The 17,700-nt window shown below is 38.2% G+C and overlaps 1 protein-coding gene across 1 annotated transcript in view; it reads right to left on the bottom strand.

The window, feature by feature from the left end:
- Nucleotides 1-17,700, bottom strand: part of LOC138324313 (uncharacterized) — an 89,304-nt gene that overhangs the window by 22,158 nt on the left and 49,446 nt on the right. Inside the window, 7 exon segments of the mRNA XM_069269390.1 lie at nt 1,444-1,678; nt 3,061-3,193; nt 3,868-4,085; nt 5,969-6,107; nt 6,647-6,840; nt 15,113-15,251; nt 16,494-16,696. Of these exon segments, the coding sequence (XP_069125491.1) occupies nt 1,444-1,678; nt 3,061-3,193; nt 3,868-4,085; nt 5,969-6,107; nt 6,647-6,840; nt 15,113-15,251; nt 16,494-16,696 (1,261 nt within the window).

Genomic DNA, 17,700 nt, shown 5'->3' with positions numbered 1-17,700 from the left:
TCAACAGTACCCCTCTCCTACAGATTAGTGAAGTATTATACAGACTAGGGTCAGACTGGACGTAGGGTTGTCGGTCAACATACCCTCTCCTACAGAATAGTGAAGTTTATACAGACTAGGGTCAGACTGCTCCAGAATAGTGAAGTATTATACATGACTAGGGTCAGACTGGAGTAGGGTATCCTATCAGACTCAGCTCTACAGAATAGTGAAGTATTATACAGACTAGGGTCAGACTGGACGTAGAGGTGTCGGTCAACAGTACCCTCTCCTACAGATAGTGAAGTATTATACAGACTAGGGTCAGACTGGACGTAGGGGTGTCGGTCAACAGTACCCCTCTCCTACAGAATAGTGAAGTATTATACAGACTAGGGTCAGACTGGACGTAGGGGTGTCGGTCAACAGTACCCCTCTCCTACAGAATAGTGAAGTTTTATACAGACTAGGGTCAGACTGGACGTAGGGGTGTCGGTCAACAGTACCCCTCTCCTACAGAATAGTGAAGTTTTATACAGACTAGGGTCAGACTGGACGTAGGGGTGTCGGTCAACAGTACCCCTCTCCTACAGAATAGTGAAGTTTTATACAGACTAGGGTCAGACTGGACGTAGGGTTGTCGGTCAACAGTACCCCTCTCCTACAGAATAGTGAAGTATTATACAGACTAGGGTCAGACTGGACGTAGGTGTGTCGGTCAACAGTACCCCTCTCCTACAGACTAGTGAAGTATTATACAGACTAGGGTCAGACTGGACGTAGGGTGTCGGTCAACAGTACCCCTCTCCTACAGAATAGTGAAGTATTATACAGACTAGGGTCAGACTGGACGTAGGGGTGTCGGTCAACAGTACCCCTCTCCTACAGAATAGTGAAGTTTTATACAGACTAGGGTCAGACTGGACGTAGAGGTGTCGGTCAACAGTACCCCTCTCCTACAGAATAATGAAGTATTATACAGACTAGGGTCAGACTGGACGTAGATGTGTTGGTCAACAGTACTCCTCTCCTACAGAATAGTGAAGTATTATACAGACTAGGTCAGACTGGACGTAGGGGTGTCGGTCAACAGTACCCCTCTCCTACAAATAGTGAAGAATTATACAGACTAGGGTCAGACTGGACGTAGGGTGTCGGTCAACAGTACCCCACTCCTACAGAATTTGTACACAGTATTGTGGTATACAGACTAGGGTCAGACTGTACCGTAAGGGGTGTCCGGTCAACAGTACCCCTCTCCTACAGAATAGTGAAGTATTATAGTGCAGACTAGGGTCAGACTGGACGTATCTGGGTGTGGTCAACCGTACCCCTCTCCTACAGTATAATGTGAAGTATTTACAGCAAAACTAGGGTCAGATTTTTACGGTGAGCTAAACATTTCCCCCCACTTAAATAGTCATGCCAGTTCGGTAGATATCTGGTTTCAGTATAGAATGTTACCAAAATGGCTGTATCCACTGAGTCTGTGGCTCTCCATAGAACACACTGGCCCTCCAGGAAGGGCTCAGTCAAACACACAGCCCCAGCATCCTCTGAGTGGTCACAGTTATGAATTCCCCATCCTGCATGTGTGCATTCCATTAGACTGTTTTCCTCCCCTGTACAAGCTACGTCGTCCAATAAGATCTGGTCACTGCCAGGCCCGTAAGCTGCACGACTTTTGGATCGGCCATCTCTACATAAGTATAAATCATACTAATGTTGCTAGAATTTTACACGATTGATCTGATCACTTTAAGTTTAGGTTACACTGGCCACACCACCATGAAGAACTGTGTTACTGAGGAGATCTGTGCATGGATGGTATTACATGGTATCAAAGAGTACCACATTGTATAATACAGTATCACATGGTATTGCATGGTATCACATAGTATATCACGGTATCACATGATATCACATGGTATTGCATGGTATCACATAGTATATCACAGTATTACATGATATCACATGGTATAACATGATATCATATGCTATTACATAGTATCACATGGTATTACATGGTATTACATGGTATCACATGTTATCACATGGTTTTACATGGTATAACATGATATTACATGGTATCACATGGTATTTCATGGTATCACATGTTATAACATGGTATCATATGGTATTACATGGTATCACATGGTATAACATAGTATCATATGGAATCACATGGTATTACATGATATCACATGATATCACATGGTATTACATGGTATCACAACATGGTATTACATAATGTCACATGGTTTTACATGGTATTACATGATATTACATGGTATCACATGGTATCATATGGTATTACATGGTATCACAACATGGTATCACATGGTATTACATAATATTACATGGTATCATATGGTATAACATGGTATCACATGGTATTACATAATGTCACATGGTTTTACATGGTATTACATGATATTACATGGTATCACATGGTATTACATAATATTACATGGTATCAAAAGGATTTACATAGTATCACATGGTATTACATAATACCACATGGTATTACATGGTATCACATGGTATTACATAATATCACATGGTATTACACAGTATTAAATGATATCACATGGTATTACATGATATCACATGGTATTACAAGATATCACATGGTATTACAAGATATTACATGGTACCACATGATATCACATGGTATTATTATCACATGGTATTACATGATATCACATGGTATCATATGGTATCACATGGTATACATGATATCACATGGTGTTACATGATATCACATGGCATCGCATGATATCACATGATATCACATGATATCACATGGTATCACATGACATCACATGGTATCACATGACATCACATGGTATCACATGGTATCACATGATATCACATGGTATCACATGGTATCACATGGTATCACATGGTATCACATGGTATCACATGATATCACATGGTATCACATGGTATCACGTGATATCACATGATATTACATGGTATCACATGGTATCACATGGTATCATATGATATTACATAACATTATATGGTGTAACATATTAATAGTCTATTTTGGTGTAAGATTTAATAAGCATTGCTTACATGTATCCCAGCATCCTACAGACTACTCTTGCGTCCTCGGGGCCCCAGTTATCATCACAAATTGTCCCCCTTGTCCCTAACCTTATGACCTCCACACGACCTTCAGAAGAATCTGGACCATTCACCAGCTCAACTGTTAAAACCATGAAATAATCAAATATTACCAATCATTATTACAAATACTACATGAAGTTTAGAAATATACGCCAAAGACATACAGTGCATTGCTTTTTAAACCAATTAACAAACTAAAAAGAAATGTGAGTTATTTCCCCACCATGGTAATCTGACCTATGAGTGATGTCATCTGGTATATGGCCTTACCTGGTAAATGACCTTACCTAGTGATTGAGCTTACCTGTTAACCTTATAACCTTAACTTGTGATTGAACTCACCTGGTAATTGACCCCACCTGGTAATTAACCTTACATTGTATTTGACCTTATCTGGTGATCGACCTTATAAGGTGATTGACCTTACCAGGTGATTGACCTTACTAGGTGATTGACCTTAACTTGTGATTGACCCCACATGGTGATTGACCTTACCTGGTGATTGACCTTACCTGGTGATTGACCTTACCAGGTGATTGACCTTACCAGGTGATTGACCTTAACTTGTGATTGACCCCACATGGTGATTGACCTTACCTTGTGATTGACCTTAACTTGTAATTGACCTTACCTGGTAACTGACCTTACCTGGTAAATAAATTTACCTGGTTAATGACGACCTTGCCTGGCGAACAACTTAACCTGGTGATTGACCTTACGTGGTGATTGACCTTACCTGGCAATTGACCTTACCTCTGAGTGGGGCAGCAGTGGTAGTAGAACTGATGGGCAGGTCCTCCTCCATTGTACACATGACGCCAACATCCTCTCCATGGTTACAGTTGTGTGTACCCCAATTTAGGTCTGGACATTCCCACAGAGTAGATTCCTCCCCTGTACAAGCCACATCATCCAACCAAATCTCACCTTCACCTTGCCCATAACTTGATGTGTCCATCTTCATTCCATTTCTGTTCAGACAAAAATGAACTTTGTTGAAAGCAGTCACAGTGATTATCTCAGAATTGTCTTTAACAGGTGTCAATAAGTGATCCTAATTGTTTCTATGTTTGTTGGCTAAACTCTGAAGCTTTGGTCACTACACTTAATTAAAGAATAGCAATAACATAATATTTCATATCATGTTTGATTATGCCATAGCTAATAAAAAAAGACACTGCAGGACGTTATATTTAGCCTGATCAAAGCATACCTATATGAATCATTCAAGGTTATAGGACTCAAACAAAGGCCCAAATAATTATCAAAAAAACTCTGACAATTACAAATAGCAAAATTGACCCCATAATTTGTTTAAGGTAGGTCCATACTTTTGAAAACCGCGCCAATTCGTATGATGCTATACCGGAAGCTGCAGAGGTTCTTTCGAAATCCAGAATGGTTTCCGATACGCCACTTGGATATTTTTTTCAATAGATGAAAAGTGTCTATATATAATATTGAATGTTTAAATCAGTAAATAAATCAAATAAAAGCAATGAAGTGAAAATTAGTTGACATCTCTGAGGTTTTTGCAGTCCCTGTTTTAAATAAAAATGAGTTTGTTGCAATATATGATAAGAGGGGACCCGTCCGGACCGAAATTCCAGAATTCTAAAAATTTGCAGAAAATCATAAAAACAAACAGACATGAACCAGAAATCATATCACAAAAACATATGAACTGATGTGGATTTTTTTGCGGCATGATTTAGAAAAAATAGTCAAAGGATACAACAAATGCAATATGAGTGCCATCACTTACTTAGTAGTTTCAGAAGAAAAATCATTAATATGGAAAAAGCCAAATTGACCCCTTTTGGCCCTACCCTTAAGCCCCGGAGGGGGTGGGGGGGGGAGGGGGGGGGGAGGGGGTGTTAGACAAATCATTTGTACAATTTTGATTCCCTACACTATAAGTATGCTACCATTGCAATATAGGTGATATCTGATACTTCAAGTTTCAGAGAAATAGTCATTTACATGGTAATAGCAAAATTCATCCCTTTAAGTCTAGTAACTCAGGCCCCTGCGGGATAAGTCCAACCATATGCACAATCTTTAATAGTACTCCATAAGGATGCTTCCAGTCATTTTTGAAAATTGTTGACAGATGGACGGACAGATGGACAGACGTCAATTGCTGCAATATAGCATAAGCTCACCTTGGTCCTTCGGACCAGGTAAGCTAATAATGATATTGATATTTGTAGCAATAAACTGGTAAATATAACGTAATATAAATTCTTAACAGGGGTTATCTTAAGATAATTTTTATTTGTATCCTAGAGTTCTACACACCACACGAGCATCTCTGTCATCTTACCTGTATCCCAGTGTTCTACACACCACACGAGCATCTCTGTCATCTTACCTGTATCCCAGAGTTCTACACACCACACAAGAATCTCTGTCATCTTACCTGTATCCCAGAGTTCTACACACCACACAAGAATCTCTGTCATCTTACCTGTATCCCAGAGTTCTCCACACCACACAAGCATCTATGTCACCTTACCTGTATCCCAGAGTTCTACACACCACACAAGCATCTCTGTCATCTTACCTGTATCCCAGAGTTCTACACACCACACAAGAATCTCTGTCATCTTACCTGTATCCCAGAGTTCTCCACACCACGCAAGCATCTCTGTCATCTTACCTGTATCCCAGAGTTCTCCACACCACGCAAGCATCTCTGTCATCTTACCTGTATCCCAGAGTTCTACATACCACGCAAGCATCTCTGTCATCTTACCTGTATCCCAGAGTTCTACATACCACGGGAGCATCTCTGTCATCTTACCTGTATCCCAGAGTTCCACACACCACACGAACATCTCTGTCATCTTACCTGTATCCCAGAGTTCTACACACCACGCGAGCATCTCCTTCATCAAAGTAGTCATCACATACAGTTCCATTGACACCAGTATGTTCGATGAGGATCCGCCCCTCATGTGGTCCCCTGCCACCTACCAGCCGTACAATGTCTGTAATAATAAACAGTTCGGTTGTGTAACAACCTGACCAGGACCCCAAAACATTAGTCTGATGCTCTAACATTTGAGTCACCTGCTTAAGGATGGTCGACCCAGTCCCTACTCCCTCCTCTCTCAAAGTCTGCACCCTCAGGAAAACACAAGACTCTTGTGAGTAGACAATAGAGTGGCCAGACTGGGGTTTGAACCCAGGACCTCTAATCAAGTATCAGAGGAACTTCCTTGTCACCAATGATTGTGTAGCGGGATTGGACTAGGTCGATCATCGATGACCAGGTAGCCCAGCGGTAAACGTTCGGCTAGTGTTCAGAGGTCCTGGGTTCAAATCCTGGTCTGGTTACTATATTTTCTCCTCTTCTAAACCATTGTTTATGTATAATTGACCAATGGTCAGGGAAGTTAGTGCCACACCTCCAGTAGCATATGATCACAATACAAAACACAAACTCGCGTGCAGTTTGATTGGCAGCTGGTGATTTGTTTATTAAAAGACTCCTTAAATGTCGATGCCAAGATCTAAAATGTCTTACCTGGCTTTGGGGTAGTTGGCAGATTGTTAGTACACCTAACTCCTACGTCCTCACCGTGGTTACAGTTATGGACACCCCAGCCGTTACTACGACAGTCCCACAAGGTCTCTTCTTCACCTACACATTCAAGGTTATCTAGCCAGATCTCGCCTTCACCCCGAGGAAACGTGCCTTTGGGTACAACAGTTCCATCCCTGATATTGATAGAAATAGATTTGTATAAATAAAGATATTGATAAAAAAAATAACAATTGCATTTTCTAATTGGTACCATTTGGGTGATTTTCTCTTTGATAAAAATATGTTTTTGTGTTTAACTAGAACAATAAATTAATTCAACTATTCAGATAATTGTTTGGGAAAATATCTAATTCCAAATTACAGTATCCTGTATGCCATAGATGAAAACATATGGCTGTAATTTTTGCCATACTTTTTTCACTAAATATGTCCTTTTCTTATCACTATTCTCCTGCACTCATTTATTTTAATGCATCTTTTTTTGTGAAAAAATTATTTTTGAATACCAGTAGGTTAAGCAAAACAATAAATTGGGAAATCCACACGCTGTATAAACCAACATAGAAACAGTTTCAATGAAATTTTTAGAGCAAAATGTTTGGAATGAAAAATACCATATTATTATCATGTGATCATGGTGATCACAGTATATAACAGTAATCAATGCCTAGTACAGACATCCTACCTTAATTCTTCCTGGTACACACATCCTACCTTAATTCTTCCTGGTACAGACATCCTACCTTAATTTCTTCCTGGTACAGACAACTTATTCTTCCTGTCAGACATCCTACCTTAATTCTTCCTAGTACAGACATCCTACCTTAATTCTTCCTGGTACAGACATCCTACCTTAATTCTTCCTGTACAGACATCCTACCTTAATTCTTCCTGGTACAGACATCCTACCTTAATTCTTCCTGGTACAGACATCCTACCTTAATTCTTCCTGGTACAGACATCCTACCTTAATTCTTCCTGGTACAGACATCCTACCTTAATTCTTCCTGGTACAGACATCCTACCTTAATTCTTCCTATTACAGAAATCCTACCTTAATTCTTCCTGGTACAGACATCCTACCTTAATTCTTCCTGGTACAGACATCCTACCTTAATTCTTCCTGGTACAGACATCCTACCTTAATTCTTCCTAGTACAGACATCCTACCTTAATTCTTCCTGGTACAGACATCCTACCTTAATTCTTCCTAGTACAGACATCCTACCTTAATTCTTCCTGGTACAGACATCCTACCTTAATTCTTCCTGGTACAGACATCCTACCTTAATTCTTCCTGGTACAGACATCCTACCTTAATTCTTCCTGGTACAGACATCCTACCTTAATTCTTCCTGGTACAGACATCCTACCTTAATTCTTCCTAGTACAGACATCCTACCTTAATTCTTCCTGGTACAGACATCCTACCTTAATTCTTCCTAGTACAGACATCCTACCTTAATTCTTCCTGGTACAGACATCCTACCTTAATTCTTCCTGGTACAGACATCCTACCTTAATTCTTCCTGGTACAGACATCCTACCTTAATTCTTCCTGGTACAGACATCCTACCTTAATTCTTCCTGGTACAGACATCCTACCTTAATTCTTCCTGGTACAGACATCCTACCTTAATTCTTCCTGGTACAGACATCCTACCTTAATTCTTCCTAGTACAGACATCCTACCTTAATTCTTCCTGGTACAGACATCCTACCTTAATTCTTCCTGGTACAGACATCCTACCTTAATTCTTCCCATTACAGAAATCCTACCTCTTCCTAGTACAGACATCCTACCTTAATTCTTCCTAGTACAGGTACAGACATCCTACCTTAATTCTTCCTGGTACAGACATCCTACCTTAATTCTTCCTAGTACAGACATCCTACCTTAATTCTTCCTGGTACAGACATCCTACCTTAATTCTTCCTGGTACAGACATCCTACCTTAATTCTTCCTGGTACAGACATCCTACCTTAATTCTTCCTGGTACAGACATCCTACCTTAATTCTTCCTGGTACAGACATCCTACCTTAATTCTTCCTAGTACAGACATCCTACCTTAATTCTTCCTGGTACAGACATCCTACCTTAATTCTTCCTGGTACAGACATCCTACCTTAATTCTTCCTGGTACAGACATCCTACCTTAATTCTTCCTGGTACAGACATCCTACCTTAATTCTTCCTGGTACAGACATCCTACCTTAATTCTTCCTGGTACAGACATCCTACCTTAATTCTTCCTAGTACAGACATCCTACCTTAATTCTTCCTGGTACAGACATCCTACCTTAATTCTTCCTGGTACAGACATCCTACCTTAATTCTTCCTGGTACAGACATCCTACCTTAATTCTTCCTAGTACAGACATCCTACCTTAATTCTTCCTGGTACAGACATCCTACCTTAATTCTTCCTAGTACAGACATCCTACCCTTAATTCTTCCTATACAGACATCCTACCTTAATTCTTCCTAGTACAGACAATCCTACCTTAATTCTTCCTGGTACAGACATCCTACCTTAATTCTTCCTAGTACAGACATCCTACCTTAATTCTTCCTGGTACAGACATCCTACCTTAATTCTTCCTATACAGAATCCTACCTTAATTCTTCCTGGTACAGACATCCTACCTTAATTCTTCCTAGTACAGACATCCTACCTTAATTCTTCCTAGTACAGACATCCTACCTTAATTCTTCCTGGTACAGACATCCTACCTTAATTCTTCCTATTACAGACATCCTACCTTAATTCTTCCTAGTACAGACATCCTACCTTAATTCTTCCTAGTACAGACATCCTACCTTAATTCTTCCTAGTACAGACATCCTACCTTAATTCTTCCTATTACAGACATCCTACCTTAATTCTTCCTAGTACAGACATCCTACCTTAATTCTTCCTAGTACAGACATCCTACCTTAATTCTTCCTAGTACAGACATCCTACCTTAATTCTTCCTAGTACAGACATCCTACCTTAATTCTTCCTATTACCCTACCTTAATTCTTCCTAGTACAGACATCCTACCTTAATTCTTCCTAGTACAGACATCCTACCTTAATTCTTCCTGGTACAGACATCCTACCTTAATTCTTCCTAGTACAGACATCCTACCTTAATTCTTCCTAGTACAGACATCCTACCTTAATTCTTCCTGGTACAGACATCCTACCTTAATTCTTCCTGGTACAGACATCCTACCTTAATTCTTCCTAGTACAGACATCCTACCTTAATTCTTCCTGGTACAGACATCCTACCTTAATTCTTCCTAGTACAGACATCCTACCTTAATTCTTCCTAGTACAGACATCCTACCTTAATTCTTCCTAGTACAGACATCCTACCTTAATTCTTCCTAGTACAGACATCCTACCTTAATTCTTTCCTAGGTACAGACATCCTACCTTAATTCTTCCTAGTACAGACATCCTACCTTAATTCTTCCTAGTACAGACATCCTACCTACCTTAATTCTTCCTAGTACAGACATCCTACCTTAATTCTTCCTGGTACAGACATCCTACCTTAATTCTTCCTAGTACAGACATCCTACCTTAATTCTTCCTAGTACAGACATCCTACCTTAATTCTTCCTAGTACAGACATCCTACCTTAATTCTTCCTAGTACAGACATCCTACCTTAATTCTTCCTATTACAGACATCCTACCTTAATTCTTCCTATTACAGACATCCTACCTTAATTCTTCCTAGTACAGACATCCTACCTTAATTCTTCCTAGGTACAGACATCCTACCTTAATTCTTCCTAGTACAGACATCCTACCTTAATTCTTCCTTACAGACATCCTACCTTAATTCTTCCTGTACAGACATCCTACCTTAATTCTTCCTATACAGACATCCTACCTTAATTCTTCCTAGTACAGACATCCTACCTTAATTCTTCCTAGTACAGACATCCTACCTTAATTCTTCCTAGTACAGACATCCTACCTTAATTCTTCCTGGTACAGACATCCTACCTTAATTCTTCCTAGTACAGACATCCTACCTTAATTCTTCCTAGTACAGACATCCTACCTTAATTCTTCCTAGTACAGACATCCTACCTTAATTCTTCCTAGTACAGACATCCTACCTTAATTCTTCCTGGTACAGAACATCCTACCTTAATTCTTCCTGGTACAGACATCCTACCTTAATTCTTCCTGGTACAGACATCCTACCTTAATTCTTCCTAGTACAGACATCTTACTACCTTAATTCCTTCCTGTACAGACATCCTACCTTAATAGTATTCTTCCTGTACAGAAATACTTAGACAGACATCCTACCTTAATTCTTCCTAGTCCTACCTTAATTCTTCTACAGACATCCTACCTTAATTCTTCCTATACAGACATCCTACCTTAATTCTTCCTGTACAGACATCCTACCTTAATTCTTCCTAGTACAGACATCCTACCTTAATTCTTCCTAGTACAGACATCCTACCTTAATTCTTCCTGGTACAGACATCCTACCTTAATTCTTCCTGGTACAGACATCCTACCCTACCTTAATTCTTCCTAGTACAGACATCCTACCTTAATTCTTCCTAGTACAGACATCCTACCTTAATTCTTCCTGGTACAGACATCCTACCTTAATTCTTCCTAGTACAGACATCCTACCTTAATTCTTCCTAGTACAGACATCCTACCTTAATTCTTCCTGGTACAGACATCCTACCTTAATTCTTCCTGGTACAGACATCCTACCTTAATTCTTCCTGGTACAGACATCCTACCTTAATTCTTCCTAGTACAGACATCCTACCTTAATTCTTCCTAGTACAGACATCCTACCTTAATTCTTCCTAGTACAGACATCCTACCTTAATTCTTCCTAGTACAGACATCCTACCTTAATTCTTCCTAGTACAGACATCCTACCTTAATTCTTCCTAGTACAGACATCCTACCTTAATTCTTCCTAGTACAGACATCCTACCTTAATTCTTCCTAGTACAGACATCCTACCTTAATTCTTCCTGGTACAGACATCCTACCTTAATTCTTCCTGGTACAGACATCCTACCTTAATTCTTCCTAGTACAGACATCCTACCTTAATTCTTCCTGGTACAGAGACATCCTACCTTAATTCTTCCTAGTACAGACATCCTACCTTAATTCTTCCTGGTACAGACATCCTACCTTAATTCTTCCTAGTACAGACATCCTACCTTAATTCTTCCTAGTACAGACATCCTACCTTAATTCTTCCTGGTACAGACATCCTACCTTAATTCTTCCTGTACAGACATCCTACCTTAATTCTTCCTGGTACAGACATCCTACCTTAATTCTTCCTAGTACAGACATCCTACCTTAATTCTTCCTGGTACAGACATCCTACCTTAATTCTTCCTAGTACAGACATCCTCTACCTTAATTCTTCCTAGTACAGACATCCTACCTTAATTCTTCCTAGTACAGACATCCTACCTTAATTCTTCCTGGTACAGACATCCTACCTTAATTCTTCCTAGTACAGACATCCTACCTTAATTCTTCCTAGTACAGACATCCTACCTTAATTCTTCCTGGTACAGAAATCCTACCTTAATTCTTCCTGTACAGACATCCTACCTTAATTCTTCCTAGTACAGACATCCTACCTTAATTCTTCCTGGTACAGACATCTACCTTAATTCTTCCTACAGACATTACTCCTAATTCTTCCTAGTACAGACATCCTACCTTAATTCTTCCTGGTACAGACATCCTACCTTAATTCTTCCTGGTACAGACATCCTACCTTAATTCTTCCTGTACAGACATCCTACCTTAATTCTTCCTAGTACAGACATCCTACCTTAATTCTTCCTGGTACAGACATCCTACCTTAATTCTTCCTAGTACAGACATCCTACCTTAATTCTTCCTAGTACAGACATCCTACCTTAATTCTTCCTAGTACAGACATCCTACCTTAATTCTTCCTAGTACAGACATCCTACCTTAATTCTTCCTAGTACAGACATCCTACCTTAATTCTTCCTATTACAGACATCCTACCTTAATTCTTCCTAGTACAGACATCCTACCTTAATTCTTCCTACCTTAATTCTTCCTGGTACAGACATCCTACCTTAATTCTTCCTGGTACAGACATCCTACCTTAATTCTTCCTAGTACAGACATCCTACCTTAATTCTTCCTGGTACAGACATCCTACCTTAATTCTTCCTAGTACAGACATCCTACCTTAATTCTTCCTATTACAGAAATCCTACCTTAATTCTTCCTAGTACAGACATCCTACCTTAATTCTTCCTAGTACAGACATCCTACCTTAATTCTTCCTAGTACAGACATCCTACCTTAATTCTTCCTAGTACAGACATCCTACCTTAATTCTTCCTAGTACAGAAATCCTACCTTAATTCTTCCTATTACAGAAATCCTACCTTAATTCTTCCTATTACAGACATCCTACCTTAATTCTTCCTATTACAGAAATCCTACCTTAATTCTTCCTAGTACAGACATCCTACCTTAATTCTTCCTAGTACAGACATCCTACCTTAATTCTTCCTAGTACAGACATCCTACCTTAATTCTTCCTAGTACAGACATCCTACCTTAATTCTTCCTAGTACAGACATCCTACCTTAATTCTTCCTATTACAGAAATCCTACCTTAATTCTTCCTAGTACAGACATCCTACCTTAATTCTTCCTATTACAGAAATACTACCTTAATTCTTCCTATTACAGAAATACTACCTTAATTCTTCCTAGTACAGACATCCTACCTTAATTCTTCCTGGTACAGAAATCCTACCTTAATTCTTCCTATTACAGAAATCCTACCTTAATTCTTCCTAGTACAGAAATCCTACCTTAATTCTTCCTATTACAGACATCCTACCTTAATTTTTTAAATTCTTCCTAGTACAGAAATCCTACCTTAATTCTTCCTATTACAGAAATCCTACCTTAATTCTTCCTATTACAGAAATCCTACCTTAATTCTTCCTATTACAGAAATCCTACCTTAATTCTTCCTATTACAGAAATCCTACCTTAATTCTTCCTAGTACAGACATCCTACCTTAATTCTTCCTATTACAGAAATACTACCTTAATTCTTCCTATTACAGAAATACTACCTTAATTCTTCCTAGTACAGAAATCCTACCTTAATTCTTCCTATTACAGACATCCTTACCTTAATTCTTCCTAGTACAGAAATCTTACCTTAATTCTTCCTATTACAGAAATCTTACCTTAATTCTTCCTGGTACAGAAAGCCTACCTTAATTCTTCATGGGTACAGAAATCCTACCTTAATTCTTCCTAGTACAGACATCCTACCTTAATTCTTCCTGGTACAGAAATCCTACCTTAATTCTTCCTATTACAGAAATCCTACCTTAATTCTTCCTATTACAGAAATCCTACCTTAATTTTTCCTGGTACAGAAATCCTACCTTAATTCTTCCTATTACAGAAATCCTACCTTAATTCTTCCTATTACAGAAATCCCACCTTAATTCCTCCTATTACAGAAATCTTACCTTAATTCTTCCTAGTACAGAAATTCCACATTAATTCTTCCTAGTACAGTAATCCTACCTTAATTCTTCCTATTACAGAAATCCTACCTTAATTCTTCCTATTACAGAAATCCTACCTTAATTCTTCCTAGTACAGACATCCTACCTTAATTCTTCCTAGTACAGAAATCCTACCTTAATTCTTCCTATTACAGAAATCCTACCTTAATTCTTCCTATTACAGAAATCCTACCTTAATTCTTCCTATTACAGAAATCCCACCTTAATTCTTCCTAGTACATAGATCCTACCTTAATTCTTCCCAGTACAGAAATCCTACCTTAATTCTTCCTATTACAGAACTCAAATCTCAATTTTTTCCTATTACAGAAATCCTACCTTAATTCTCCCAATTACAGAAGTCCCACCTTAACTCTTCTTATTACAAAAATCCTACCTTGCTTCTTCCTTTTACAGAAATCCAACATTAATTCTTCCCAGTACAGAAATCCTACCTTAATTCTTCCCATTACAGAAATACTACTTTAATTCTTCCCATTACAGAAATCCCACCTTAATTCTTCCTAGTCCCACCTTAATTCTTCCTATTACAGAAATCCTACCTTAATTCCTCCTATTACAGAAATCCTACCTTAATTCTTCCCATTACAGAAATACTACTTTAATTCTTCCCATTATAGAAATCCCACCTTAATTCATCTTACTACAGAAATCCAACCCTAATTCTTCCTATTACAGAAATCCCACCTTAATTCTTCTTACTACAGAAATCCAACCCTAATTCTTCCTATTACAGAAATCCCACCTTAATTCTTCTTACTACAGAAATCCAACCCTAATTCTTCCTATTACAGAAATCCTATAATAATTCTTCCTAATACAGAAATCCTACCTAAATCCAAGCATTTTACACACAACATATGCCTCTTCATCACCAAAATCATCATCACAAATAGTACCAGCGATTCCCCTGTGGTGTACAATTATTCTGCCTTCATAAAACCCGGTCCCATCAGCCAGGCTAATTGTGTCTGTAACAACGAAGGGTTAGAAAAAATCATTTGTATTTCCGTTAACATTCTGAACAACAAGTTGATCGAGGAGACTTGAATATTTCATTAACAAAACAGTGCGTATAAACACAAATATATATACAAAGAAAAAAAGCATTATTTACAATGCAAAAAGGATCCAACATGTTATATGTATTTTTTGATTTTTAGATAACGTCCAGCAGATAATAAAGACTATATAGGGGTTTAAAACTGAGACTGAATCTTTAAGTTTTGAAATTACACTAAGTCCTGTTCAAAAGGGTCGTACTGCTGCTGGAGAGTTTTATAAAACTTATAAAAATAACACAATCGGTAAAAAATATATATATATACATGAATAAAGATGCTTTATTTTAGTAAAAGATACAGATCGAGCAGGTCAATGAGTGTGTTTCAACATCAGCTTCACAAATATCTTGGTCAATATAATCAGTACGTAAAAAGATACATGTACGTAATCATAGACATACATTTGATAGATATAAATCTGTTTTTAAATTATACAATAAATCTACGATAAGCTATAGGGAATAATATACTTTCGTTTTCAGACATGTAAGTTTTGACAAAATAGGGCAGCATACGCGTGCTGGAGAGATACTCGTAATGGTATTCTTATAATAAATAGGATATAAAAGTTTACATGGTTTTTACAATTTGAAACATTACTATTATTATTGTTTTTATATCAATATGAGGGTATCGTTATTTTCTTGTAAGTGCACGTTACACCTTATTTCACCTATACCAAAATAGGATCTTCCGATTAAATGTGACCATGCTTTCCGTGTCCTAGGCCATAACACAGGGACACGATAATAAATGGCAGTCCTAGAAATTCACCTGCGTATACATGTGTATCTGAATATAATGCAAACTTGAGCTACTGATTCAGCTCAATCATCTATTGGAGTAGGCAAACATTTGAGATATACTCTAAATTTTGGATTAAAGTGTTTGGAATTAAATTCTTTGAGAAAGGTATGTACCTGACTATTTTGTTTTAAATAATTTGTAATACAGAGTGCACAGAAATGATTTCTCATTGAGCCAATTGACCGAACTGACAGACAGACTTCTAATTCCAGTACTATATAATATGTAGTACAGAGTACGGGGAGATGATTTGTCAATGAGCAATTGATCATGACGGACACACATATACATGTACAAACAGACATACAGGTATACTTGTGTTGTAGTGGTAGGTATACATACTTTGGTATACTTGTGTTGTAGTAGTAGTAATGGCCGCCTGACATTTCACACCGACGTCCTCTCCATGATTACAGTTATGGACGCCCCACTCACTATGTCTACAGTCCAACAAGCTGGACTCGGATCCATCACAGTCTAAATCATCCAACAAAATCTCGCCATCACCAGGGCCAAAAAACTCTGTGGACACCACATATCCATCCCTACATAAACAGTACAGACAAAAGTTAATGAAACTCATAGACTTTAGACACATCAAATGGTACACAATTACGTCTGTAAAACACCTTCCTTTTACAATAATTGTTCAATTTCCCAGTTAGAAACGTTTTACAGATCAGGAATAGATTTATAAACTCGTCACATGACTATTGCTCCTCAGTTATTGGTGATATTTATATATATATATAAACTTTCTCATTGTGCTGCATATACCTGTATCCTGTAACATCCTATACATACCTGTGTCCTATACATACCTGTATCCTAACATCCTATACATACCTGTGTCCTAACATCCTATACATACCTGTGTCCTAACATCCTATACATACCTGTGTCCTAACATCCTATACATACCTGTATCCTAACATCCTATATATACCTGTATCCTAACATCCTATATATACCTTTATCCTGCAACTGTCCCACATACTGACCGATAACTACTGTCGGATAAACTTGTGCTTTATCCGTCAATACGAAATGCTTTATCCGTCAATACGATCACGTGAATTTGTTCCATATCTGATGGAACTTTTCCTAACTTGACCCAGAACTTTAACCTTCCGGAGAATGAAACGTCATTCAGTCCCGATAAAACGTGACGTAACATTCACCGGAATGACGTCATTTTTACGCTATCGAAAATCTCGTATGGCGGTGTCGTCTTTTTCTTGGCTCATGGCAAAGGTATGTATTGTAAAGTAATTCTTTAATGGGTATTTATTGTTTTTTGAGTATTTTCATTTTGTTTCAGTGATATATCACACTGAATAATATTACGGATACTGTTTGTGAATGCGCTTATTTATTTCCCACGGCAGTAAAAAGGAGTACACTCTCATTCGGTTTACTGAATGAATCTTTACCTCCGCATCAAGGAAGCGTCTCGCTTCGAGCGAAACCAAGTAAATAACTGTCAATTTACTTTCCTTTTGAATGCCAAAATGGTTGCAGGATAAACAGAATACACGGTTAGTATCTT

The sequence above is a fragment of the Argopecten irradians genome, chromosome 5 (genome assembly GCF_041381155.1).
Source record: "Argopecten irradians isolate NY chromosome 5, Ai_NY, whole genome shotgun sequence".
NCBI classification, from domain to species: Eukaryota; Metazoa; Mollusca; class Bivalvia; order Pectinida; family Pectinidae; genus Argopecten; species Argopecten irradians.
Note: the sequence above shows the minus strand (reverse complement) of the source record. Positions and strands in the feature narration are given on the sequence as shown.